The sequence below is a fragment of the Trematomus bernacchii genome, unplaced genomic scaffold, assembly GCF_902827165.1.
Source record: "Trematomus bernacchii unplaced genomic scaffold, fTreBer1.1, whole genome shotgun sequence".
In the NCBI taxonomy this organism is placed as follows: Eukaryota; Metazoa; Chordata; class Actinopteri; order Perciformes; family Nototheniidae; genus Trematomus; species Trematomus bernacchii.
The window spans coordinates 9,526,028-9,553,378 of NW_022987648.1; the positions used below are offsets into that span (position 1 = coordinate 9,526,028).

Consider the following 27,351-nt stretch of genomic DNA (forward strand, 5'->3'; position numbering starts at 1 on the left):
ATGACGTCACGGCAGTTTTAAGCAGCGTCGCTCCGCCTACACTGTTACTATAGATACTGACCCGGTTCCTAAACTGTAATGGAAACGCGCCACAAAGTGAGCTGGTCCTAACGAGGCCGGGCGCGGCCAAAGGAGGCCGAGCGGGGCCGAGCGAGGCTGTGTAGTGGAAACGCGGCAATATTCATGTATAAAAGACGTACAAAAGTGCATTTTGCATGATAGGTCCCCTTTAAAGAAGTTTACATTCATACAGCATTTACAATTGATTTCTATCGTTTTAATGTTTTTGCTTTCTAGTTTGTCTAGTTCTATTGTTGTAATTGCCATATTTTACTTTTTTTGGCCCTTAAACATTGTCTGTTTTTAACTGTGTTAATCACTGTTACTTTTACATTTTGTTTTTAAAAGTGGTGTATGAATAAACGTTAATATTATTATTGGTAGTATTAAGTTGTTACTTTGCCAAGACTATAAACCATAGACTGTATATATAAAGCTATAAACTAGTATTTGAGAAATATGTATAATTTAAATAATTATTGTAACTTGCGGTGAACTTTTTCACTGCACAACGCCCAAACAACAGTGTCAGAGTAATGACATCATCCGACTGTAGATGGTGTGCTGTTAAGCCAAAACACCGGTTATGGCTGTTTTTGGCGGTTGACGCGGATGTGGAGTTCCTGACATAATTTCCTCAGCCAGTCATATGACAGCCCAGACTCAAATGTGGCGGAAAGAAGCGTCAGTGCATTCCTCAAAGCCCTGCGCAGATAGCGCAGACAGACGGTCCGCCCATTGCCCAGACTTTACGGAGTTTTCGCAAGAGCCGTTGGTGAATGGCGTCCGTTCTTTGACGTAAGCCGGGCTCTTTTTTGGTACCGAGCGGAGAGGAGATGCACACGGCACTCGAGTGAGGTAACTATATAAAAAACCCATTTGTTGTCATTCACTCCCACAACATGGACCCGGGCAGCGTTTGCCACAACGTGTCGATGTACTAAACCACTATTGTTAACATAAGTTGCGGAATACCAGACAGCATGTGTCATTGTTGCTCTTTGTATGCTGTGAGCTAATTCCCTGTGAGTGTCTGCTAGCTAACGTTAGCTGGCTGAATTGTTACCCTCCTATCTATAGGCTAGCTTAGCGTTAGCCTGTCCGAAAGGGGCGACTAACAAAACAAACGATCCTGCTATGAACTTCCGTATCCCCGGGCAGCTTTCAGGGCTCTCTCTTTGGATATTTGCGACAAGATGTGTGCTGGCGTTTTAATATTTGTTTTGGTTTAAAGGCTGTGGTTTTTGTAGGCACGTTTCAATGACGAAGAAGAGTAGTGCTCAGTGTTGCATTATGCGCACCACGTGCAGTGTTCAAGCCCCCTCCGTAAAGCAGTGGTAGCTGATAGGCGGTATCCATGCTGCTGGGTTTCATTAGCAGCCCGGCTCATTTAGTATTAAAGCACACGTATAAGACTGAATTGCTTTCGGAATGACATTGAACTGCTCTAATTAGTCTGACACATCCTGGTTTTAGTGACTACTTTTGGTCTTATACATATTTGACACAAGTCTTCTTAACCTCTTTGACACATATGCAATGCTTATATTGTGCCTGTGTGAATATTTCAATTCAACTTCAGGCTATTAAATAACACTAATATTGATGTTAAAGTATTCAACAACTTATAGGCATACTTTTTTTGACTTGCATTTTATTCACATCTTTGCAAATGTAGCCATCAATTTCTTGTGTAAAATATTTAATTCAACACAGTCTCATTGTATCTTCCTAAATCAGTCATTGTGTCTTACTGCAATATTGAACGTATAGCGTTAGCGTTTTACCACTGCTAACTCATTTTAAGTTGCCTGTTACCTCGCAAATTCAATGCTTTTTTTTTAGACTTTGTGTTTAGAAGATCAGAGATTTTGCTTGTTTTTAAGGGTTTTGGAATGTTCTTGTCATCCTTGTTGATTTTTACAAACTGTCAGAATTGGAGAAGTTATGTGCAACAGTTTGTATGCAACTCCCCTGTGTACAGTCTTCAGTGTACAGATAGAGGCTTACGCTTATTACTCATTAATTCACACATTTGTTTTTTAAATGTCGACTTATATGAGCTTCTGGTACTAATGTACATTTGAATTTTGATCTAAGGACATTTGTTTGAAAACTATAGAACATTTGGATGGAAGAAGATGCAGTTTTTTTTAAGTAGTTTTATTGAATCCTTGCCTGCGTTAAGTAATAGTTTGCTTCCTCAGTTAGCAATCTTTATCAAGTATTGTATAATGCCATTATGCAACCTTTCTTATCAGTTATAATCTAAGTTAAAATATAAGACAGCTAACCAAACTTCAAAATGACCAATGTACTGGTTGAAATTACAATAACTACAATGATTCAATCAAGCAAAGAGTGCACATAATTATTTAATGTTGGCGTCGGAGAGTGTACATTTTCAGTGCGGAACATCCTGTTGCTAACTTTAGCCTCAGGAAACGTTTTTCCCTCAGGATTAGGTTCGTTCCGATAAAGTGTCAATGCTGACATACATTCTCTATATTGATTAAAATGGTAGTATTATGTACATATGTTCCTTTTTAAATTAGCCAATAAGCAATGCAGGTCTCATTTACGGATGAACACAACACCTTATTTATGTTAAGAGTATTATTCAGAGCTTACTCAACACATGATGTGGGACCAGAGGCCATCATCAGGGTTATTTGTTCCTACCTAACTGAGCCACAGTAGACATTATACAACCGTTTCCACAGGCTAAACAGTTGTTGACATGACTAGTAAACTGGCCTTTAAGTGTTGAGCTGCATTACCAAATCTTATTTACAACATACCAGCACCGCTTTATGATTGCATACAGCTTGAAAGTACAGCTTACGGATATTATTCAGAGCTCTCAATTGTGTGTCATTGTGTATTTTTAAAACGCTTACAGTGCTGCATGAATAAGTGTTGCCTTTGTAATGTAGTTAACAGCCTCCAATGTTCGTGAGAGGTAAATCCCAGCACGTAGGCCTATATTTGTATGATTGAGAGCCACGGCTGAGCAAACCCTCACTGATGGGACCTGCAACCATATTTGTCTTTTCATATCAAATACACACAATGGCACTCACTGCTGTTGCTGAAATTGTGTTATGATCTTTGCTTTGCCAACTAAACATCTAAAGTAAGCTTACTGTAAAAGGACAGGAAACCAAAGCTTGTTTATATTTTTGTGGTTTTAATCGATTAAAAAATGTAAATGCAATGATTATCTGTGATTTAAATTGGTAAGGAAAACGTAGGAAAGGCATTTTGTTGAATCAGGCACTATCCTCCCCTTGAGTGGGAGATAACGGACAAGATCACCGCTGTAGGAACAGAGATAGTGCTCGTCATATGATAGCGGCAGCAAAACTGCGCCACACGCCTTATTCTTTTATCATATATTTCCCAATTTGTTTGTAGGTTTGCTTTGCTTGCTTATAGTTGGATTACTCTCGATGAGATAAGATAAGATGGAACTTTATTGATCCCAATTTGGGAAATGTTTGTGTTGCAGCAGCATAAAAAGACATGGCATACAAAGAAAGAAGACTCAGGCCCAGGCTCCACGGGAACGCATACGGCAAAACGCATAGGATTAACGCAAACGCAAACGCCAAAAAGCTTCCGTCCACACGCAATATACACCGGATTGTGTCTTGCTACACGAGACAGCTCCGTTTACATCCAACCGCTGGAAAAGCTGCAGTACATATGCCGAGCCTGTACATGGCGCTGTAACTTCCTCCACAAAAGCAGCAACTTCCTCCACAAAAGCAGCGAAGAAGAAAGGTTGTCATGGCTGCACTTCTGTTTATTCTCCGCGGTGGGGGCCGACGGAACCGGGCAGAGTTTTTCGCCGGTCAACGTGTGTTAAAGTTTAAATCTTCCGGACAAAATTATAAAAGTGCCGGTCAAAGGTCTTCTTTGTTATTTATTGAGCTTTAAAACAAATGAATAACGACGATATAATGATATATAATAATAAAATACACGGAGCCTGTCTCTTTTTCCTCTCTTCTGACAGCGTCAATGTCTGTCTCATGCAGCAGCTGATCCTGTAAGTAAACCCGACAGTAAAAATAAACATATTTATAACTAGTTTAGGTAGTTTGAGAGGTAATTAAAATAGCTAAGGGTGATGATCTGACTTGAAGTGTGTGTTTTGCTCCCGCTGCATCACAGCGGGAGGAGCTGCGTGTCTCCGTCCTGTCAGATTAGACTTCACTCGCGTTTATGTCCATATCGAGATAAAGATAAATAATCTGAATTCAGTGTGCAGTGTACTTTTGCGGGAGTGAGCAGCAGAGGTGGGGAGAGGCGGGGCTATTGCGTCGTCATTATCAGAAACGGATGACCGTATAGGCTACCACACGGCCCCGTTGGACCCCCCCAGAGCGCTCCGTTCCCAGATCTATCCACCTTTGGACCCGTTGTCGTTTCTACCGTTCCGGCATTGTGCAGCTTAAAGGGCTATACGCAAGAGAAATATGCGGATACAACCCGTTTTCGTTCCCGTGGAGCCTAGGCCTCAGTTAACTTAACACAGGATTGCCTTGGTCATTTCCTAGCTTGGAGTTTGTTAAAACTTGATTGTATACAGTCCAAATGACCTGTTTCCTAGGGTTTACTGAGGACAAAGTGTCAATAGAATGGTGTCATATTGACAATAATTGAAACTTCCAATTAACTCCTAACCAGTAATGTGACTTATCAACACCAAATTACCTTTAGACTTAGCATGGTGTTCTTCGTAGGTGACTGATTATTATTTACAGCCTCTATCTTAACCAGTGTGGGTTATTTTTGCTGATTACAATCTTGTGTTGTCAGCTGAGCTTTGTTTCTCTGCCCTTATACTTCAGTGGTCACAAGATAACATCATATTCTAGTCTCAAAATTACCTATAACTCTGATAAAAATGGGGAGACAAGTAATGGAAAATCGTAGAAAGCCTGAGAGTGTACCGGACTCATTCAACATTTTAACTACATCTTCTGTCACGCTAAATGGTCTCTGCATACATTAGTCTCTTGGTTCAATGCCAGTGTCCATTCAAAATCAGTCCCAAATTAGAGATGCAGCTCATCTTACCTTAAAGGCCAATAAGCATTGGATATTGTTAAACAGTTTAATTGTTTTTGTATTACTCTACCTTGATACTTTACATTACAGCTTCTTGGTGAAAGTCACTGTTGCAGGTTTCTTATAAGAGTTATGTAAACACAGGCCTTGTCTTGTTTTATTGGCGCTCACGGTTTTTAGAATCTGTGCTTTTAGCTTGAGCATTGTCTGCTTCATTTTAGACATCAGTTTAATCTACACTTATATGTATCCCACCAACTTAAAGCCACAACCTGTACAGTAGGCTATGTCAGACTAAGCCCGAAGGACAAGGCATAGGCATATAAGGTGTATGAGCTAAAGAAAATAATATACATCTTCACTCTCACTGGTGCTATTTATCAATCTAAGTAGTTTTGGTATGAGTCGCACGGTGTTGGAGATATCGTCATGGAAGCATCTACCTTTTCTCCAATATAAAGGAACCAGATGGCACTTAGCCTCTGTTGCTCTAGGCGGCAAAGAAAACAAAATAAAAGCTCATAAAAACAAACAACCTGGTTACTTAAGATAATCCACAGACCTTATTTCGAGCGGTTTCTTGTAGGAACGATTTTATCTACCAAACTACACCTACCTGTGCACAAGCCTCCCGTCCATGAATATATGCACATTTCTGTCTGTGCGCTGATATATTTGGCGGGTTTAGATATATCCAACACTCAGGAACTCGCACCAAAAAATAGTGCTTCAGGCGAGAAGAAAAATATGTATTTAAAATGTTTATGCAAACCAATCTAAGATGGTTTTACATCCAATGTCCAAGCCAACAAGGAGGTCAGGCGTTTGGATATATTGCACACATTTCAAATTACTGATTTACAAGGCCAAAAAGTAAAATGAGCAGTTTTACCAATAGTACACTTATTGCTACACACACACACACACACACACACACACACACACACACACACACACACACACACACACACCACACACACACACACACACACACACACACACACACACACACACACACACACACACACACACACACACACACACACACACACACACACACACACACACACACCCTGAGTCTGGTCAGGTGGTTGATCCCTGACACAACTCCCTGAATGCTCAAATACACACGAACACACACACACCCACCCTCCCTGTGCCTCCCCCTCCTCCCTGTACAAATTAGTTAAGTCTTTGGATTCAAAGGCCCCAAAACACTCAACCTGCTCCTCATGTTAGTGCTGCTGTGAACACTTGGCTGTGGCCTGAGCTCCCGTCCTTTTTTGCCGTATTTGTGACGAGAGGTAAGCATCAATGTGTGTGTCCTGCCAAGGTGTTATTTCTTCAGTGTTACTCTGCAGCGGATTGTTCTGTTTACTTGTCTGTGTGTGGCGTAGCCTTGCAGTATTTTACACTCTTACACTGTGTGGAACATATGCTTCTAGGCCACAGAGCATCAGCCACACACCTGTGCCTCGCTGTGAGGGTCCCACTCTGTTTTGCCTTGCGGCTCCTACATACTTGGAAGTCAGCACTACGAACTGCAATGCTGCAACTATGCTGTATATTTATTTGATTTTCCTAATTCTGTCAAGTTATTTGCTCGATGTATTGGTAGGTTTTTTGGTCTAAAAAATGTCCGACAATGGTGAAAAATGACAAACTTGAATAACATCCATAAATGTCTGGTTTTGCCAACCACCTTAAGATAGTTTACTGTCATAGAAGAGCAAAGAGACCAGAAAATATTCAAATTTAAGAAGCTGAGATCCGAGACTTCTTCTTACTAATTAATCTATAAAAGAATAGTTGGTTATTAATTAAATAGATGAAAACTATTAGATTAACCTTTGATACACAGCATCTTCGATAAGAGACAGCTTAGTGGCTTCAACCTACAAAACCTGAAATTCATGTGGTATTTGTTGTTATGTCAGCAGCTGTTTGAATGAGTAAGAAGTTCGGGGAAGTTGCTACTTGTTTAGATAGCTTTTATTTGGACAAGCATTTGTCGTGGTGGACCGCAGCCTTAAAACCACAGAGGGATGCCAGGCATTTGCTGAGTGACAGGGTGTGGCAGCTTTGTTTTTTTTAATGCTATCTGGGGAAGCTTGTATGACTTGAAAAGGTTGGACATGTATTGGTCATTTGTTTATATTAATATTAAGGCAGAAACAATTCCTTAACATAGTCGAGTGACCCGGTTTAGACATGTTAAACCACACAAGAACTTTGAGGCTTGTTTATTCCACGGTCCGCAGATTCAAACAACAAATGCGTGTTAAATCCAGCATTGTAACTAGCTGTTATCTTATTGTGGCATCACAGTGATGCTTGCTCACGTTAACACACATTGCATCACCTTACATTACGATGTGTTTTACTCCCATTCAGTTTATATTGCCTATATTGCAACATTAACTCCAAGATTTTCCTTAATCCAAGCAAATTAACAAAGTAAACAGTTTCTGACAGTTTAAAACAATTGGGATGGTGGGGTCTAGTTAGTCCAGAGCCTTGAAACCCAGTGTTTCTAGTTTTGATGGATAGTATTCTTATTGTATGTAAAAAAGTGTTTCTTAAAATTTGTTTTCATTCTTATTTTTCCTTTTGTATATTTATACCATATTCCATAAGTATTAGTATCCAGTTTTAATGAAATAGTCTGTAAAATACTCAATACCTGCGGTCCTACTAGTTGTGTTGGGTGGAACTGGCACTGAAACATATTTGTCTTTGGTCTGATATAATAAGTGTTATGGCTTTGTACATGACTGTAAATCTGGTACTTGAGTCAGGAGATTTGCAGGAGACCTACCATACGGCTAAGGACAAAGTCCTCAGAATAGCAGCTTTTAATCAGAGGATTGTTGGCTTCACGTGTCAAAATGACTGCCTTGATCTGTTTTTTTTACTGTAAGTGTTTTGCACAAGTGATGGATGGTTGTCCATGTAATCACAAAAGCACTTAGACATTAAGTTTCTACTGGCTTGTTGTGGACAGTTGAGTAATGATTTTACACTGTCTGCCAGTGTTGGTAACGTCTCATTGTGCACCCTCACCACTGTTGTCAACCTCCTCCTCTGTGTTATATTTTCATTTTCATACGTACAGTGGTCCTCTGAGATTCCCACAGACCATCTGTTGTGAGTGGGATCCATGTGGCAGCTGACATCTGCACACCTCAGGCCTTCAGACCCTACACTTCGACATATCTTTGTATATTTTTCCTCTCACTCGAGAACAAATAGTGTTTGCACCAGGGTTAGTATCGTAATACTAAATTAAGCTAAGCTGTCAACCAAACTATACTAAAATTAAATAAAAAAACTAAACAAATGAACTATTTTAACCTTGGTTTCTTCTCCCCACTCGATTAAAGCTCAGTGTTTCCCATACATTGATTCATTTGTGGCGGACCGCCACTATTAAATATCGTCCGCCACAAATAGATCTCATAACATTTTTTTTTAAATCACATTTTTTTGTTTGTTATTTTTTGGTGGTCTAATGGATAGTGAGGTGGGCTGATGATCGGAAGGTTGCGAGTTCAAATCCCGCCTGGAACACCACCACTAATGTGCCCTTGAGTAAGGCACTCGGTTATTCTAGGGAGAATGTCCCTGTAATTGGTCATTGTAAGTCGCTTTGGAATAAGGCGTCTGCTAAATGCCTGAATTGTAAATTGTAAATTATATTTTTGGGAGAATAAACCCCACAGATCCTCAACTCCGGTGTGTCTCACTCATTAACAACGCAGAGCAACAAGAACGTTGTCTGCTACAGTAGCCATGAACTCGCATGTATTTTGTTATTTGAGGCGGGGTGGATGCGTGGGCCACCCGAATAGGTTAAGGGGCTTTTGGCTTTTCTTGCCGGGGGGGTTGCGGTGCGGTGCCCCCACAAATAGAATCAAATTCTGTGGGAAACTCTGAAGCTGCATATCATTAGTAGGGCTACACAATAAACATTTGATGGACTAGTGCATTATCCAAATCGCAGTAACAAAGTAGCAATATTGTAAGAAACCGATAAATAAAACAAGTCTACAGCCAGACTGAGAGTGCATTGTATTCTGTAACAAAATATCAATATCCGATCAGGAGCTTGTTTTGTAAAAAATAAAATGTGCCCTTTGATGGAATTTTTGGAATACCAGAAGAGATTTTCTCCTTCCATTGCTCTGCAGTCACCTGCTCAGGGTCGACATGGGAAAGATGTGTACGGTCGCGTGAGAATCATATGAAACGGCTTAAGGCCCAAGTTTTGTTTTTTTTTGCTTCCAGAGAAAGAATGTTCCTGTTTCTGTTCAACAACCTGGAAATAATACTTTTTAATGCATAGGGTAACAAAAAGGATTCCAGATGTAAGATTTATATTTTATTTATTTGTGTAAAGTTTTTTGTTAAGTATAAGGAGCTCTATTTATTATCATTGGGACTTTACATCAAAAGCTTCTAGCTTGCTTCTAGACATTTATCATTTTTCAATTAAGACTTTTTGGGTTGCAGGGAGGTGAAACCACGCTCAACATGTTTATTCTCATTCCAACATATTAAGTTATGTTTGCCACGCGCTAATTCCAATGGTATGATATAATCAATACATTTCAAGGTTTACCAGATGCTGTAGTTGTTGGAAAATGTACTTTCCTATAGTAACCAGAGGTTGCACTAGACTTTTTCGCTGCCCGTCATTTTGACGGACAGGATCGTAAAATTTCCGTCAAAATCCAGTATTACCCGTCGGCCTTTACACAACTCTGGAGAGAGAGAACTGTCAGGCGGGGGGGAAGAGCACGCTCGTGAACTGTAACGGCCCGTCCACACAGCGGCGTGCGTTGTCGCTTGCCGGCGGGCATGTCTGAAGCTAGACCAACAACCAATCACCTGAATCTCCCGCCCCGGACACACAAGCAGCGGTTTGATTGGCTAGAGCTTGTACTGGCATATGATTCGACTGGCTGACGCTTCCGTCGAAGCTTCAAAAGTTGAACATTGCTCAACTTTTGCAGCGAGCAACGTGAGCAACGTGAGCAACGTGAGCAACGTGAGCAAAGCTACGCTTCGCTCCCACAATGCAGTCGGCAAAGTGTGACGTCACCCCATTCAAAGTGAATGGGCTGAAGCGTTGAAGCTTTAACGCACGCCGCTGTGTGGACGGGCCGTTAGCGCCGTGTTATGCATGCCCAGTTTGCCCACTGCACCTCGCAGGAGCGCGCACAGCGTAAAGCCAAAACTCACAGACATTTCAATGATTTGTATGGCAAAGTTAGGTTTGGAAACGGTATCATTTCCTTTTTGGCGGGCATGCATAACATCGGAGCCTCGCTGCGGGGAAACTTTGGCACTTTTCCGAGTTTGTTCTAATCTGTCAAAATGACGGACTGCTTTCAGATTTTTTCGTCATTTAAAAAAAGAATTCGTCATAGACAGAAAATATTCGATTAACGCGACCTCTGATAGTAACACCCCCCAGTTTTTCTAAGTCACAGTTAAAGTTGAAATATTTAACAGCTAATCAAAAAAAAGTGTAGCTCAGTATTGATTGCATCAAATCCCGTTCTTCCAATCCTGTCAAGTTTTTATGTTGCGCTGTAAGGGCGTTCTAAATGTTTTCACTCATTACTATTAGCCAGTAAGAAGCCATTTGTTCTGTTTCCTTGACTGATTTTTGAATTCACCTGTCTGTCCACAAATGTTGGGTTTGTACTCTGTGTTCTCCAACCTTCCTTTTCACAGCCTTTTTTGACTTGTCATAGTGGGAAAATCACAGGTGTAACTGATAACATTTATCATGGCGGACCTGTTCTTTTCAAGGGTCGCAGTAAACTGTGACGGTTTGAAAATAATCCATGATTACAATTTCAGGATCCTGACACTCAAACGGCAAAACATAATTCATTTTATAATTGACACATGGTATAGTGTTCAGTTGAGAAGCTCTGATATGACGGGGTATTTTGAAACCTTGAGTCTTGCGTTTTGTCCGTCCCCATTGTGGATTTTTGGAGCAAATATCATTTTTGATGAGGTGGTTGGCCTGTGGAGGATACACATTGCTTTGCCTCTATAAGCAGGGGTGCATGCAGGTACGCATGCGCGGCAACAATCTGAAATGCGTACCGTCACTTGTGTCACAAAGCGCATTTGCGTACCGACGTACTTGTGAAGCTTTTCCAGAAGGCGGTTAGATCACCGGACGACAGAGTCGGTCTCCGTGTGCACAGACAGGGCTGCTGTTAACGTCGGTCTGTACAGCAGCCCTGCGCTAAAACAGCTGATCACAACGTTCACACGCTCCGCGGTCACGAAGCACTGTACTCCACTACCACCACCCCCCCTCCCCCCCTTGACAGTCGCGAAGCGCTGTACTCCACTACCCCCCCCCCCCCCCCCGTTGACAATCGCGAAGCGCTGTACTCCACTACCACCCCCCACCCCCCGTTGACAATCGCCAGAAGTTGGAGTACCAAACACTGTGTGCACCCCTGTCTATAAGCCCCCAGGAAGTGCACCGGACTTTGAAACAAATACATTTTTAGTGTCCAAACGTGAAACTACAACATCCATGTCAGTCCTTGGCAACATAGGGCCCCAAAGGACTTTTTTCCATTGACTTGCAATTGGAAAGAGAAATCGATACATCAGCATATACTTTTTATTTTTAGTAAATGATCTACCCAGTATGATCACTTGAATTGAAATCGTCCGTGGTAGACACTTGTCAATCTCAAGGTTGTCACGCCTTAGGCTATCCCTGCTTCATTGTCTATTTCACAGTTAATGGAACCATCATTTATAAAATGAACATGAATTATGTATGAAGGATGTTTGAAACTATCCATTGAGACCATAAACTGGTTAGGAAATTGTTGACTTATGTATACAATAAGGTGAGAAGTAGGGTAATCTTTTCATAGACTTCTATACAATTTGACTTATTTTGCATTGACTTCACATTGTTTATACACAGAGTTTGCATCCACTTATCTTATACAGTGTATGCCTCTACCGGGTCATAAATAGTTGAAACTATGAAAGCTGAAAAGCCCTGTAGAAGGAACAGAATAACCTGTTTAATAAAGTGACAGATCCTGCTGTAAACAGTCATCTACTTACAAGCTTTAGGCTTTGTGCTGTTGTTCCAGTAACAACAGCAAACAAGATAATTGCCTGTTTTTCTGTTAGTATCACAACTTCAGTGAGCTTGATATGCAATTTAGTGGGTCATAACAGATGAGAGGAATTCTAAGATGTCCAAACTGTCTTTAGATTATTTCTAGATAAATTGATTGGTATATCAAATGTCAAAACATTGTGAAAAATGTCCACTCATGTTTTCTAAAAGTCTGAGGTAATGTGATCTTTTTTTGTCAGTCTAAAACAAAAAGATGTTAGATTTAATCTCCTATTAAACAGAGAACAGTAGGAAATCCCAATATTTTAACACTAAAAAAAGGCGCTTTAATTTTTTTATCAAAATAATTGCCGATTCATTTTCTCCCAATTCTAAAAGCTTTTGTCTTTAAAAGGGAATCTTACACTGGCTTTAAGTAACACCAGTTTGTCATCTTTAATATTTTTCCAGAGTGCGTAATTCAGAAGAGTTGGAAACCCCCCTCAAACGGTAGCATCAGAACTGGGGGCCAAGCAGAAAGAAACGTATGCTGGTGAGTTACTAAATTATATTGTGTTACAATGAAATGATTAGTCACATGTCTTAATGTGATTGCATCAGCAACAGCCCGATGATTCAGTCATGTTCAATTGGAGTTGTGACGAAATGGAATGGAACATTTTGGTTTGTGAAACACTCAATTAAAAAAAAAAAAAAAATGGGTCTAAGATTACACTCAAGCTAATTCAGAAGCTTAATTTGTAATTTAATTTATTGTGATGTGTATAACTCAATCAAATTCCCCCAAAGTATCTGAGGTGATTCTCAGTCAAACTCAGGGAAAACAAAATGTTCATGATTTGTCATGCTTACTTAATATGTTGTGGTTGGTGAACCACTTGATAAAACTCTCATACTAAATAGACTTGCTCCTGATTTCCCCTGAAGGCCAGGCACAACAAAGACTCTAATCAGGGACACACAAGCAGCTCTGTTGGAGTTAAGGAGGGTGTGCTCTTAGAAATAGGTCCTGCTCTCGGCTACAACCTATCTGCTGAGAGGTTCATAGGTCACCTCCGCCTCATGTTTATAAACAGTGTCTCACTGACAGCACTGAAGTTAGACTGGTAACCACACACAGCGTCCTCAGCCTGAGTCAGAGCAGCATCATTCACTTAACTTCACACACAAGCCAATTCAAAGGCAGACTGGTAAGTAGCCTCGCTTCTCTAGAAGGTAACTTTAGTGTTAGGTTTTATTGTTTTTTTTTAAGGAAATGTTTGATTTGCCTTTCGGCCTTTTACATGTGGTTTATCACCTGAATGAGTTACACATTCAAAGTTGTAATATAGGTGTTTTACAACCTTAGTTTGTGATGGAAATTCACTGTGAAAATGACCCGTGACAGACAGTTGCATTACTTACACACTTTAAAATAGAGATAATAAACACTGCTAGTTCTTGATCTTGTTATATGGGGTGAAGGAAGTTAATAATGAGCTAATAGTCATTAGCTGATAAGCTTTTGATGTCGTCTGCTCGATCGATCAAGGCTCTGAAGATTAAACTTTGTTTTAGCCAAGCCGAATCTTTTAAAATTGTATTTTCTCTAACCGAAGTGGGATAGATTCAAATTCTGTATCAAACCGTTTTTTGTTGGAGAGAAGATTTTAGATTGCTAGATTGTTGCTCATTTCACGCTTTACCCCCAAAACATGTTGTAACTAGAGCCCATTGTCAGTCTATCAGCAACGTGTTCTGTTTTAAATTACGCTTTTGTGTGATTTTCTGTATCCACTGTGCTTTGGATGCTTCTTGTGGGTGTCCGGAAAAAAATCAATGTAGAAGTTTGTTATTTTGTTTTTGCTCCAACGAACCTTTACTGTGCATTCTGTTGTTACTAGCCTTGGCAACTTTGAGGAGGATCTCTCATCCTCTTTATTTTTTAACATTTAGCCCTGTATCTGTAGTCTGCAACACAAATCCATTCCCTCCAGATGCCCATGCTGTAAATTCAGTCTAAACTTTGCTAACAAGCGGGCTGCCAAAGGCCTTTGTGAGTTTGTGTGTGTGTGTGTGTGTGTGTGTGTCTGGTCTCTAGCAGTATTCCTCATGTGACCCACTCTTTACTCCTCCTCCACCCCTCACACATCAACCCCCCACAGGCTTCACAAGAGACCTCATGAGGATCATTTGACTGGAATGATATTGCTGCTTCAGGCTTTTTAGAGTGGAAAACAAGCAATTTGTTACACAATTCTCAGTAGAGAGTGTATTGTGCTCCCTGATATGCTTTTTTATGTGCTATGCTAAGATAAAGGTAGCAGCTGAGGTGGTGTGAGTGCACTATTTGTTTATGGTCTGCATGCTTGTCGTGCTAAATCTTTTGGTGTGCTTTCTAATGATTGAACTTTGGTAGACCCTGCTGCAGTGTCTTAGAAAGGGATGCTCTTGTCAGTCTTTTTGTTGATTACTGATTTAATGTCATCAAGATCTATTCATCTCTTATCAGTCCTTCCTGTTCACAGTCATTGTTTTACAGTGTTTCCACCCAAAAGTCTGGCTTTATTTGAACAGCTATGGGGCTGGTCTGCAATTTAGTGTTATTGTTTCATGACTTTTATGTGAAATCTCTTCAAGGTGATTTTATTATGTTGTAAAATTCCAAAGCAATGAAAACAAGTAAAAATAGTAACCAAACAAAAGTGCAATTTTGTACACATTTGTTCTGATATAATGCAAAACAGGGACATACTTCCTTGCATTAGACATCCATATGATTATTTGATGTGACATTTCCATTAAGATATATCAATGTCTGAAAATATGAATATTGTGTTGGGATTTTCAGCCCAACTTTCTAAATGCTCAAATTTTAGGCAGCAGAGCATTCTAAGCTATCAGGTGACAAAACTGTCATTTTTATCAGGTGTGCGAGATAAGTCACATTTCTCGCAGGAAACAAAGCCACAGTTAGATAATCGGTCCAGCCATCTGTGAGACAGTCACTACGGTTATTTGGCACTGTGGCCTTAGAACCGGGTTAAGACATAAGGAGCAGGAAGCAGCTGCTCAAGGATGGACTGAGCCAAAAAAAACATGCTTTCTTGTATAAAATACTTTAGAAATAGGGGAGTCACAATTAAACCTAAAGGAGGATGGATTAAGGTAGACCAAGCAGCTGGTGGTGGACTTCAGGAGGCCCCAACATTTTTGCACGCACTCCAGGGAACAGACGTTGAGATTCTTAACTGGGTGTTCAACTGAACAATAGACTGGACTGGACCAATATTTCTACTGTTCTTTACACGAAGGGACAGAGCAGACTGTATCTCCTCATGAGACTGAGGTCTTTTGGAGTGCGGGGGGCAAACAAAGTAATAGGGGCTGTGTGTAACAACAGCATAACTATATCAAAACATCCGTTAAACTCTCAAACAAGTTGTACAGTGTACCCCAAGTCTCATTTACTTGGTTGTATCCGCACTACTTCTAATGAAGTGTTTTAAAAAGCAGGTTGATAGTGAATATGCACTAGATTGGAAAGTGGTCAGCATAGGACTTGTTAAATGAGATTTCCATTTGACTGAAGTTGTGAGGAAACAAAGTCGCCCACATTTCCTAGAATTCTTTCCGATACTTACCTAGGAGGCATACAAGCTAAACAATGCTTCAAGGTAACAGGGTGATATAATTGCTAAAACAATGGTCATTTTAGCGGTACATTATTCTTATAAGCTGTTTGTATATTGTTATTTTAGGAATGCAAAAAAAGTTATTCAAAATCTAATACTTTTTCTTTACTCTTTTGCAGGGGACCAGAAGTAAGGGGATAATGCGAGTCCACGTGCACACCAAGTTCTGTTTCCTGTGTGTGCTCACCTTCCTCTTCCATCAGTGCAACCACTGCCATGGAGAAGAACATAGCCATCAGCACGGTGGACACCCCCACACCGACCACGACGACGTCCACTCCGACCAGCAGATTTCCGAGGATTCGTACGTGAAAGGAGCCACTTTTTCCCCCGAGTCCAAGAGTCCTCCAGGGCAAACTCTAGAGAAGGAGCAGCACTACTACATCCAACAGCTATTCAGCCGCTACGGCCAGCAAGACAAGCTCGACTTCGAGGGATTTCAGAGTCTGCTGTTCAGCTTGGGTCTTGGGGAAGTGAAGTTGGTAGACGCTCAACACGAGGAGCTGGGCCATGACCACGTGGCTCACCTCGACCTGGTGGATGTGCAGAAAGGGCATCACTCGCATGCATCCACCACTGATGACCACGGGCACGGACATCCACACCACAAGCCTGCCTCCCACCATCCACACACGGAGCAGAATCCCACAAAGTGCACCCAGCAGACCACTGCTGCCAGTCCAGCTACGGGCGCACATACAGGACATGACCACGACCACGACCACACCAAGGTAGTAGATAGTGAGCATAAACATTCTGGCGGACATGTGCAGGACAAACAAGGCCATGTCCACAGTCATGATCACGCACATGACAAAGAGCACAAACACGAGCAGGCACATGTGCATTCTAACCACAAGGACGGATCTTCTGAACCTCATGGAGATCATGACCACAATCCTGTCCCTGAAGTTCAGACAGGCACAGACATTCCTCCTCTCAGCCAAGAGCAGAAGCCCTCCGCACAGCTGGAGCCGTCCCAAGCTCCTCAGGTGCCACAGTCCTCTCCCGCCCCTACAGAAACTCGGACCAAGAAGCCGAGAAAGCCAGCCAGGGTCAGGGGACAGCGGGGGCGAAACAAAACCCCTTCTCCAAACACTCATCAGCCTGAGGCGCATGACCATGATCATGATCATGATCACGGTCACAGCCATTCTTATAAAGATAAGAGAGAAGCTCCAGGAGGGCCTGGCTCCCCCACCCTGCCAGTCCCCGTTCTGTCCGGCCACCCTAAAGGATTGTTCCACCAGCATGGGGAGGTAGGACTCGAACTCACCAACTGATTTTGGCTTTGACCTGCCAAGAGAACTTGTATGAATAGATTCATAGCAAGTCTTTTTTAGTAGCAATAATAGCAAATTCCAAGTAAAGTGTTAATTTATTGAATTCGGCCCACATGAATACATTTTACGTGGAACAAACTAGGTTTTATTTCAGTATTAATAATGTATTGACTGGGTTTCTTTACTATCTCCTCTCCTTCCAGTGTCTGAACCTGACTCAGCTCCTCACCTACTACGGCCTGAGTCCTGATTCGCTCATCTCGCCCAGCCAGTTCACCTACCTGTGTCCCGCCCTGCTCTACCAGATAGACAGTCGCGTCTGCATCCGCCATTTCCACCAGATGGACGTGGCTCAGGAAGCCTTGGAGCCCCTCAGTTCTGGTAAGAGCAGAGTATCTTTTCGACCAGTCCATGTTGACTGACAGTTGCTGTCGGTCATCTCTGAAAGTGGTTGGGCTGTACTTAATGTAATTTCTTCTTACGTGTGAAGCTTCTATTACAATTTTTAAATAAAAAAGCAGAAAGAACAGGTTCAAACACAATTAATAGACATGCAAAAAAGGAATCTGCACAGCATTCAAGTGTTAAATTACAATTTAGATGTCAGTTTTTTCTGGCACAGCTCTAGAAAATGTTTCGTCTTCTCACCAATATTTTGGGCCAAACAGACCCAACCCAACGATCCTTATTTGCTCAATGGATCAATTAAAAGTATGTTTATACCCATCAGTACTCAAATCACAATTGGATCTCTCATCCCAATAATACAGTGAATTTACTCCAAAGAAAGAAAGAAAAAAGCCAACTTTTTCAATAATGAAATGAAACTCGGAAAGGTGAGATATGATTGAAACAATAAACACGATAGTATTCTATTAAAATAATGGATAAGTGAACAGAACAACTATTGATAGATTAACATTTATTGCAATAATAATTTGGTATGAGAGTGAACATAGTCAGCTGTAAATCCTTATCTGCTGTGCGCAGGAAACCACAGAGACATCACATAATAAACCATTAGGTTTTTTATGTGATGCTATCAGGAGGAATAACCTGGAGCTACTCTCTCTGGGGGAGGGGCAGACCTGCATAATAGAATGTTTATTTAAATAATCAAGCTGTATTTTATCGTGATAACATTTGAGGTTAGCAAGGGATTCCTCTGAGAATCTCCACTCTTTTTTTCCTTTTCGGCACAATGATAGGGCAGTTTTTTTCTCAGTTTCTGCTATGTAGAGCAGATAATCAGAGTGAACACTCACTCAAGCGTAACCTGAACACTGACATTAGTTGAGGAAAAACAAACAGGATATTGAAGGTAATTTTAGAGCTCACAGACCCAATGAGTAGGCTGACTAATCTCTAGCTTCTTGCATTTCTGCAGAACTAACCTAATGAGCTTTTAGCAGATAAAGACCGCATAATGTGTAATGGCTTTGATGGTAGGCAGCGTAGTTCGGGAAATGTCGGTTAGAGACTTAGCTCTTGAGTTTTACAATCGCACCAAACTGTTGCACAATCGGGTTATAAAAGTTTGTTGGTAAGAGCCATGCTCTTTGGTCTTGATAATACTTTGCCAAGGCTGAAACCACACCACCACACACTCTGCACAGTCATTTAGACTGTTACAGTTATGTATACAAGGAAAGGTTTCTCAAAACCAATATGCATTTCTGTTGAAAGCATGCTTCTTGTTTATTTATACACTTCTGGACACTGCAGTTAAATGCATGTGTAGGCATGGATTGCTGGAAAACACCTGCATGATTTGGTGTTTTTGGGGGAGTTAATGTGCTAGTTACTGTTTCAACCATATAATGAGATGTTTGCTATTTTAAGGTGTGACTGGATGCAGCCACTATTTAGCATAATAATGACTTGATTAATTCTTTCAGTCAATCACAAGTCCCAGTGAGCACATGCATGACTAATGGCTATCAGCAGGTTCGATAGACACTGAATATATTAACCCTGGTGCCAAACTTTTAAAAATAGTCACTTTGATGTTCTAATAGGAGTGTCTTTGAAAGACTAGAGCTACACAAATATAATACATTTATATAATGTTCCACTTTCACTGAGTAAAATATTTTAAACTGCTTAAGTTTAAACACTAGGCTAAAATAATACATGTTTTTTTCATTTAAACCTATTAATTGCCAGTTTGTTTACTTAACGCCACTGTTGTGTTTTTTTCATGAAAAATAAACAAAAGTGTAATTATTTTTGGTTACCTGAATGCTAAGGGAACCCATAAACTTTACTACCAAATATCCAATGATCTTTAGGATTTAACCCTTTAAATGCGACCGTGTTTTTTTGTCAGTACCAGAGTTAAAACGTGGGCTGGAAACCTTGAAAAACATGTATTTGCGCCTTAGCCGAACATGGGTAAAAGGCTCAAATGCTCTAAATTGAAAGGCTGATATAACAATGCATTAGTTTATGCTCTCGGATCCAAAAATGTGGTTTCATAACGGACATTTTAGGTGTCTGTACTTTTAGTTTATCAAAGACTAATTATAGGAGCATAGGTTCAACTCGCAAAATATGAAGAAAAGAACCGAATACCTTTTCCCAAATGTATGCCACATGCATTAACACAGCACAATATTATCGTAAAAAATAAAGAGCCAAAAAAGAGAGCAGTTGGGACCCAGCCTGCCATGTGTGTCTCGGGCCATATTCCCCAGGGAGAAAGTTAATATTTGAATGAATAGGCGGCCACATTTTGGCATATCACATGCAGCTGTTAATGGAGTACATTATGTAATAAAAACTCGCCTAACTGCAGCACTCTGTTAAGGGTGCTTCATGTGCCCTTGTTATTTAGTAAGAATAGTTGTCATGACAGCAAATTAGTGGCCTTAATATGTGTTTTAAACCACAACAAAAACTTATTTGAGGAACCATCTCACTTATGTTTAAAAAAGGAATCTTCCTTGCATTGATTAATTTAGTTTCCAAATCCCTGGATTAATACAATTCTGAAAACAGAGGAAGAGGTTGAAAGATCAGCTGTTAAAGATGAAGGTGGCTTTTAAGCCCCGCTCTCTGGGACCGCTCGGTGTTTCCCACTTTATGAGAATTCAAATGATAAAATCAAAAGTTAATGAGTTACGGGCTGTGAAATAAACTGGCACAAATCAAACAAGGAATCAAGATTTATGCAAAAATAAGAATTAACCCATAGCTGCTTAAAAAAATGATTTAAATGTGCATTACATTTGTAGGAATATATCCAGCCACCTGGAATGAAAATGCATTCTACGATAATCAATCTGACCACACTGCATTTCCACCTTTTTGTTCCTATGTTCTTTATTATAATTGGATTTTAGTTTTCACTTACATTATGCTAAATAGTTTGGAAGCTGTCACTGTAAACAAACAGCAAGTCCAGGGGGTCACAAGATGTTCTGCACAACCACGATGTATTTTTAATGAGGTCCAAAGTGCCACTTTTATGACCAAAACAATTTTAGCTGCTAAAGTTTCTGTGAACACTTCAGGTCCGAAAAGTTCAACCATGGGATTGGAGGAATTCCCAAACACTTCACCCTTTTTAAATCTTTAATAATTCCACACACTTCCCCGCCACGCGCACTGGAAACAGTCGTAAAGATGGTAATGACGACGAGGAACGCAGCGGGAACGAGTCAAAAGGGCAGGCACGGCTCCTCATTAGTGGAAAACCACCGCCACTAGATTGTCTGCTATTGTGCACCGAGTCGACCACAGGCTTTGCCACGCGTCGTGGACCATCTCTCCTTTACCTCCCGCCGCCATCCATGGGGGAGCTGGGGAAATTTTGCAGTCGGCTTCTCTCAGGTCCCCACTCCCCTCTTTTTTTCTTCTTTTTCTTGTGCGCTGTGCCAATTAGGAGAGCCTAAGCGACACCCTGGGCCATTTTTCTGAGCCACAGCTCACAGGGGATGCGTAATTGGAGAGAAGACACAGACCGGTGGGTCTCCTTCGCCTCTCTTCTGTTCCCTTATCGTCCAACCCCCCCCACCAGCACACCTCCACGGCTCCACACAAAAGCACAACCGCATAAAGGTAATGAGGGGGAGAAGTAGATGAGCTGTGTGAGTGTGAAGGATCCGCGGTGATGTACTGCTGCCTGATGTTCAGACACCTCTCAGGGCTGCAAGGTGTTCCGCTCCAAGAGACAAATAAGAAAGCTGTCGACCGTGCCATATTTGACTTCTGTATCGCGAGGGTTATTACAGACATTTTCATATATGATGAGGAAATGACCTTCGCTTGTCCAGTTTGTACTTACTAATGACAAGGTTCTCCCCAAAATACTATCGAGGGATAACCGGTGTGGTCCAGCTTTTCCGGGAAAAATGTACTTGTGAAAAGTCCAGCTAATTTCAATCCCTCCGGTCATAACATTCAGTGAAAATAATTCCCCATATCATCGATGTCACAAGCAATGAGATGCCATGGCTGTTAGGACAGTGCTCCGGCTATGGAAGCTCAAATGTATCAATGCAGAGTTGCAACCTGAACAACGTTTTTCATCCTAGTCTTCATTGTGCCAACAGAAAGAGGATTCTCTCTGCTGAACAAAATAAAAAAACAGCACTTGATTTTAAGTCGACTGCAGCACGGTTTGATTAAAATGTTGTTGATGTCTTTCTCTATATAGCCATCATATCAACCGTTTTTAAAAATAATGTTAAATTATATACACAGAAGTCATTTGACCAGTAGTTTTACATTTCATCCGCAACACTGCTCTATATAGAAGGGAACAAATTATAATAATGGTATAACCATAAAATATGCTGTGACCATTCTACCTCCTAACAATAAAGACTATGGGTAATTTTAAAGAGACACTCCAACCTCAAATATTATTGGGAACTCGGATTCTGGATCAAAATGTTACTCATTCTTACAAATATATATCAAGGAAGGTGTTGTCTTTATATTAAATATACCATACATATAGTGACTGTCTGTGCTCAGAAAAACACAAGACTTCCTGTATGTATTCGTTATTTAGTATTATAGCAATAGTGCCTCTAATAAATGCACAAGCCCACAGGATGATTTGTCGAGAAACAGTAAAGATCACAAATGCTTTAAAAATACAAATAGATATGCCCAACCTTAATAAATGTCAGACATTAATGCAAATATAATTTACATAAATACAACCCCATCTTGGATATCTAATTTAAATGCTTTGTGCATGTTAACAGTACTTCAAAAAGACATTTATTTGCATATTGTCAAAACAAATGTGTGCAGTATTTACATGTTTGTGCCGAGGTCCTGCCCAGTGCTGAAAATGCAAAAGAATAAAACTTGAGAGAGCTGTCAGTACCTTATGCTAAGACTAAACAGCCCACAGAGTCCTGAAATAATACATTGCTCAGTTTTGACCTCTCCACTGACACACGATTCTAATAAAGTCTTAAAAGTTTGAAAAATGCAAGTGAATGCTTGAATATAATCCTTGAAAAAGAAAAATGCTTATATGGGGTTTGATCTACACAATCACTCATGTGACCATCATCACATGTATTATTGCCTTTTTAGGGAATATTTAATTAACTTTTTTTAACTTTTTGAATGGGAGAAATTGAAGAAATACGTTTTTCATATGTGTATTTAACCTTTAAAACGACAAAAATTACCAAAGAATTCTAAATACATTTTGAATACTGTGCACCTTTTTTTTCTTCTGCTTTTGGCCTTAAATATCCTTGAATTCAATGTTTAAAACGTTTTTTTTATATACTAGTCAAATTATATTACAGTTGTAGGGAGCAGGGTTGTTCTCGTGTCATATGATCATACAATAACTCTTTCTAAAGTGACTATCTATCCAAGAAACATAGATGTTATCATTTCTAAAATTCACAGCTTGTTTTTCTCTACCAACACATTGTGCTCAAGGCCATATTTGTTGCCGTCAAGCCAATTACAACAATCTAACCTTGGTAAATGACTAACTTTCAGACTATTGCTCCAGTTTGCTGTCCTGAAAGGCCTCACTGGTCTGTAAGATGTGCATTATATGCTCCCTGTGTTCCAGTCAATACTCGTCCTATAGCTGAACGTCTGCAGTCAGGGACCCATCGGCTTTGGCGTGACATTGAAGTTCATGCGACATTAAACATTTTGTCCTCTGTGACGAAGGAATCAAGAAGTTTTCTCTCTGACAGACGGACTGACAGTTTAAATGATAGTGTACCTTTCTCATTTTTTTCTCTCTCTTGCCCTACGTCTGCGGCCTTGAATATAACAAATGAGGAGAGTGGAATTCTGCTGAAATGTCACTTCACGTTTCTGGCTTCAGGCATCATGTGTCATCACAAGGACACAGGGATTGAGATTCTCTGGAGGATGCTTTCCTTCACACGGGAACAGGAGGGGTAGAAAAATATCTTAAGCCAGCCGTTAAATGAGGGTGATGCTGTGGCTGATAGAGTTCTTTTTATGGACTTTCACAATAAAATACATTTGCAAAACATAGGGTGTGGCCGTGCTTGTTACTCATGCTCTGTAGAGTGAATATACCTGTCTTACATCCGTCTCCCTGTCTCTCCGCAGTGTGGGTGTGGCTGTGGGGGTTCGTCTCCATCACCATCATCAGCCTGCTGTCTCTGCTGGGCGTGGTGCTCGTTCCCATCCTCAAACAGTCCTGCTTCAAGTTCCTGCTCACCTTCCTGGTGGCGCTGGCCGTGGGAACACTGAGTGGAGACGCTCTGCTCCACCTGCTGCCTCACGTGAGTTCAGACGGACAGAACACCCTGTGTTCAAAGGGTTAAATCACTTTTTGTACGGCAGCAGCCGTAGCTTTTTAGTTTATGAGATTGGTGTTTTAACCTTCTCAGCACGTTAAGGGGCAAACCCACAGTGACAGGTGATTTAAATACATTTAGAATAACTATTTTAAGTTGACTTGATTATCATTTATGCTCAGAGTAAACCGATGAATAGAAGCCTTATCAACATGAATACAAATTTGTTTAAAAAAAAAAGTTAAAATTCACGTCTACATCAGGGTTTCCGTTAGCCGGTAATTACCGGTTTTTAGCTGGTAAAATGTATTAAAAACCGGTAATGTCCGGTAATAATTAGGGATGCTCCGATCGATTGGCCGCCGATCATTATCGGCCGATATTCACTCTTAATAGTTTGATCGGTGCTCTCTATAAAGGCCGATCAGGAGAGCTGGATCTGATCAATATGGACATAAACGCGAGTGAAGTATAACCGGACGCGAGAGAGGTCAGATCAGCTGCTGAGTCTGACGGAGACACGCAGCTCTGAACACCTGAAGCCCCGCCCACTGTTTAGCGAGCTGCATGAGAAACTGACGGGCTGGCAGGAAAGAGGGAGAGAGGAAAAGAGAGGATCCGTTTCTCCCGTGTTATTATCCAAAGTTAATGTAAACTTTTGAATAATGTACTTTATCTACTAGAAGTAGTTTGTTTGAATGTAATAATTATGTTGTTTGTTGTTTGTGGAAGCACATCATTTATTGAAAAATGAATCTGAACTTTTCGGTCTGTTACGATTATAAACTGAAGCAATATAAAAATGACTCCCATTAACTGAGTTTTAAACATCAGCATATCCGGCCATAGTCCGGTAATTACCTGCTAACGGAAACTCTGCTACAAAAATAAATAAAAATACATTATTTTTTGACATTTGACCGGCAAGAAAAATCCTAGCGGAAACCCTGGTGTACGTGATTTTACAACATGAAATACATGTTATCTGTACACAAACATGCACCAATCCATTTATACCCATACTAACACTAAGAAGACATCCATACACTTATGTACAATCATACATGCATTAAAAAAGGCCATCAAACTCCCAAAAACACTAAAAAGGTAAAAAAAATTAGCAAAGTGTGATAAATCAAAGCTGACAAAATGCCTTGTCATGCACTAAATCAGCCAATCACAGGCCAGCTGAGATGACATGTCATGGCTCGCCACAGCTTCCTGGATGTCATAATTAAAATATCAGATTTGCTGTTTGATATATTATTAACACACATTTAATGACTTTAATGTGATTATATTAACCTCTTAGACAGGTCACACTTGAAGAAGAGATTTGATTCCTCTAAAGACTTTTATCTGGTTAAATAAAGGATGTATATTCATCAGGCAAGAGATAGGCATGTTAATCAAACAGCGGGCAAGCTAAAAGTAAAATGTTTGTGTTTTTTAAATGGCAGGTTTATATATGTTATACTTCTCTTTCATTGTCTTTACACTTACCGGAATTATTCCTATTTTTGAGTTGAATGTGCAAACATTAATTGTATTTCTTCTGAATCATGTCATAAACCTTTGTGTCGTATGGCGTGAAGGGGGTAAAATTGATCAACTTTTCCTCCTACATTTTAAGAATTCTAGCTTATGGTAATTCCAGACTGACTTAGAAGACCTGCCTCACCCACACTGCTCATTCTGTTGTTCCTCTCAACATCAGAAATGTGTGAAATCTATGTCCTGATCAAGTCTTCACGTCCACAGTCTCAGGGGCAGCACGACCACGACGAGCCCAAGTCGACCGACGAAAGAGATTATCTGAATGACTTTGATGGAGTGTGGAAGGGCCTCACGGCGCTGTCCGGCATCTACTTCCTCTTCATCGTGGAACACTGCATCGGCATGTTTCAGCACTACAAAGACCACAAGGTGAGAGACACTTCATTCTCACAAGCTGCTTCCGTCTTTGAGTATGGTAAGAGTGTTGCATTTCTGCAGATAGATTCTAAACTTGGCTCTGCTCGCAGGGCACGAAGAAGGCTAATGAGGAGGGCACCATCGGCAGGAAGTTGTCAGATCACAAATTAAATCGCCGCTCGGATGCAGAGTGGCTGCACCTGAAGCCTCTCAGTGAAGGTAAGAAGTGTTCGGACAGAAAGATTGTTTTTTGGGCCGCTAACAGAGGCCAGCACAGGTCGAGTTATGAAAAGCCACACCCCCCAGCACCAGGCTTTCACAGTAAAAAAACAAAACTGTCTGCTGATTTTGTTGATAAAATATAATGATTACGATGTTAAAGACACAGCTTAATCATTTTCATTCCTGATTAATCCCGAAAAATGTAGTTCTTACCTGCAGCTTGCCCACATTTTGTTCCTTTTTTACTTGTGCCCATACCTGTGCATTTCTATCAAACATATTCTATAAGTGGATGATGTGCATTAGAATCAGGGCCAATGTATCAAAGGGTAAACGCTTCCTGTTTCCTAAATAGGTGTAATCTAATGTACTTATATTTTACTATGCTATCGTGGGATAACTCATGTTTAGCAGCAGTTAGCTGAGCCTTTGGTAATGCTAAGTGATGTTAGATTTACATTTTGACACTGTTTGACTTACGTTAGCGTTTTGCAAGATCTCACAAAGGTGTTGAGACACAAATCAGACCTCAAGAAAGTTAATTTCTTCTAATTATTCTGTCGGGAAAATGCCATTTGTGTCAAAATGTTCCAAAGATATGTGTGAAAATAGGTCCAATATTTACTTTGGTGACTACAGGGAGATATAATCATTCATTATCTACGTTCACGCTTAATTCTTCCATTTGAGTTAAAAGACTAACACTTATGCCCCTTTCACACCAACGCGTTATTGGTACCTTACTTTGACCATCCGTTCGCTGTTATTGATCATTGTGGAGAGCAGGCAGACGTTTTGTTTGTTATTATAGCAGCTATCGGATGGAATCAATACATGGGCTGCACAGGTTGTCATGTCCGACTATCACAAGTAGAATCATAATGAAAAATACGCCGGTAAAATGTGCCTGTAGAAAACGGCTTAGCAAGTAGTCAGTTTAGCTTCGGTTGCTATGCTAACATCACCCATGTTATACCAGAGAAACTTTCATAACAGCGTTGTGATGCCAAACAGCGTCAATTCAGACTGACACACATTCACTTAAGGGGAACTGGGGATATGTATCAGCTGCTTGTGTGACAGTCAGACAGTGAATACTTTAGAGCCATGTGAGCTAACCCGGAGCTAACGGGAGAATAAACTCCCGTGGAAGGGCAGCCAGCACTGCAGCGGTCGGTAAATGCCGCTGAAACACATTAATAAACAATGAA

The 27,351-nt window shown here is 40.6% G+C and overlaps 1 protein-coding gene across 1 annotated transcript in view; it reads left to right on the forward strand.

Annotated features, from left to right (window-relative positions):
- Nucleotides 1-710: 710 nt before the first annotated feature.
- slc39a10 (solute carrier family 39 member 10) overlaps nucleotides 711-27,351 on the forward strand; it is a 34,465-nt gene continuing 7,824 nt past the window's right edge. Inside the window, exons 1-7 of the mRNA XM_034134650.1 lie at nucleotides 711-918; nucleotides 12,731-12,812; nucleotides 16,074-17,213; nucleotides 17,441-17,618; nucleotides 23,814-23,989; nucleotides 25,766-25,930; nucleotides 26,029-26,137. Coding sequence (XP_033990541.1) covers nucleotides 12,807-12,812; nucleotides 16,074-17,213; nucleotides 17,441-17,618; nucleotides 23,814-23,989; nucleotides 25,766-25,930; nucleotides 26,029-26,137 — 1,774 coding nt within the window. The 5' untranslated portion in view covers nucleotides 711-918; nucleotides 12,731-12,806. The remainder of the gene's footprint in view (nucleotides 919-12,730; nucleotides 12,813-16,073; nucleotides 17,214-17,440; nucleotides 17,619-23,813; nucleotides 23,990-25,765; nucleotides 25,931-26,028; nucleotides 26,138-27,351) is intronic.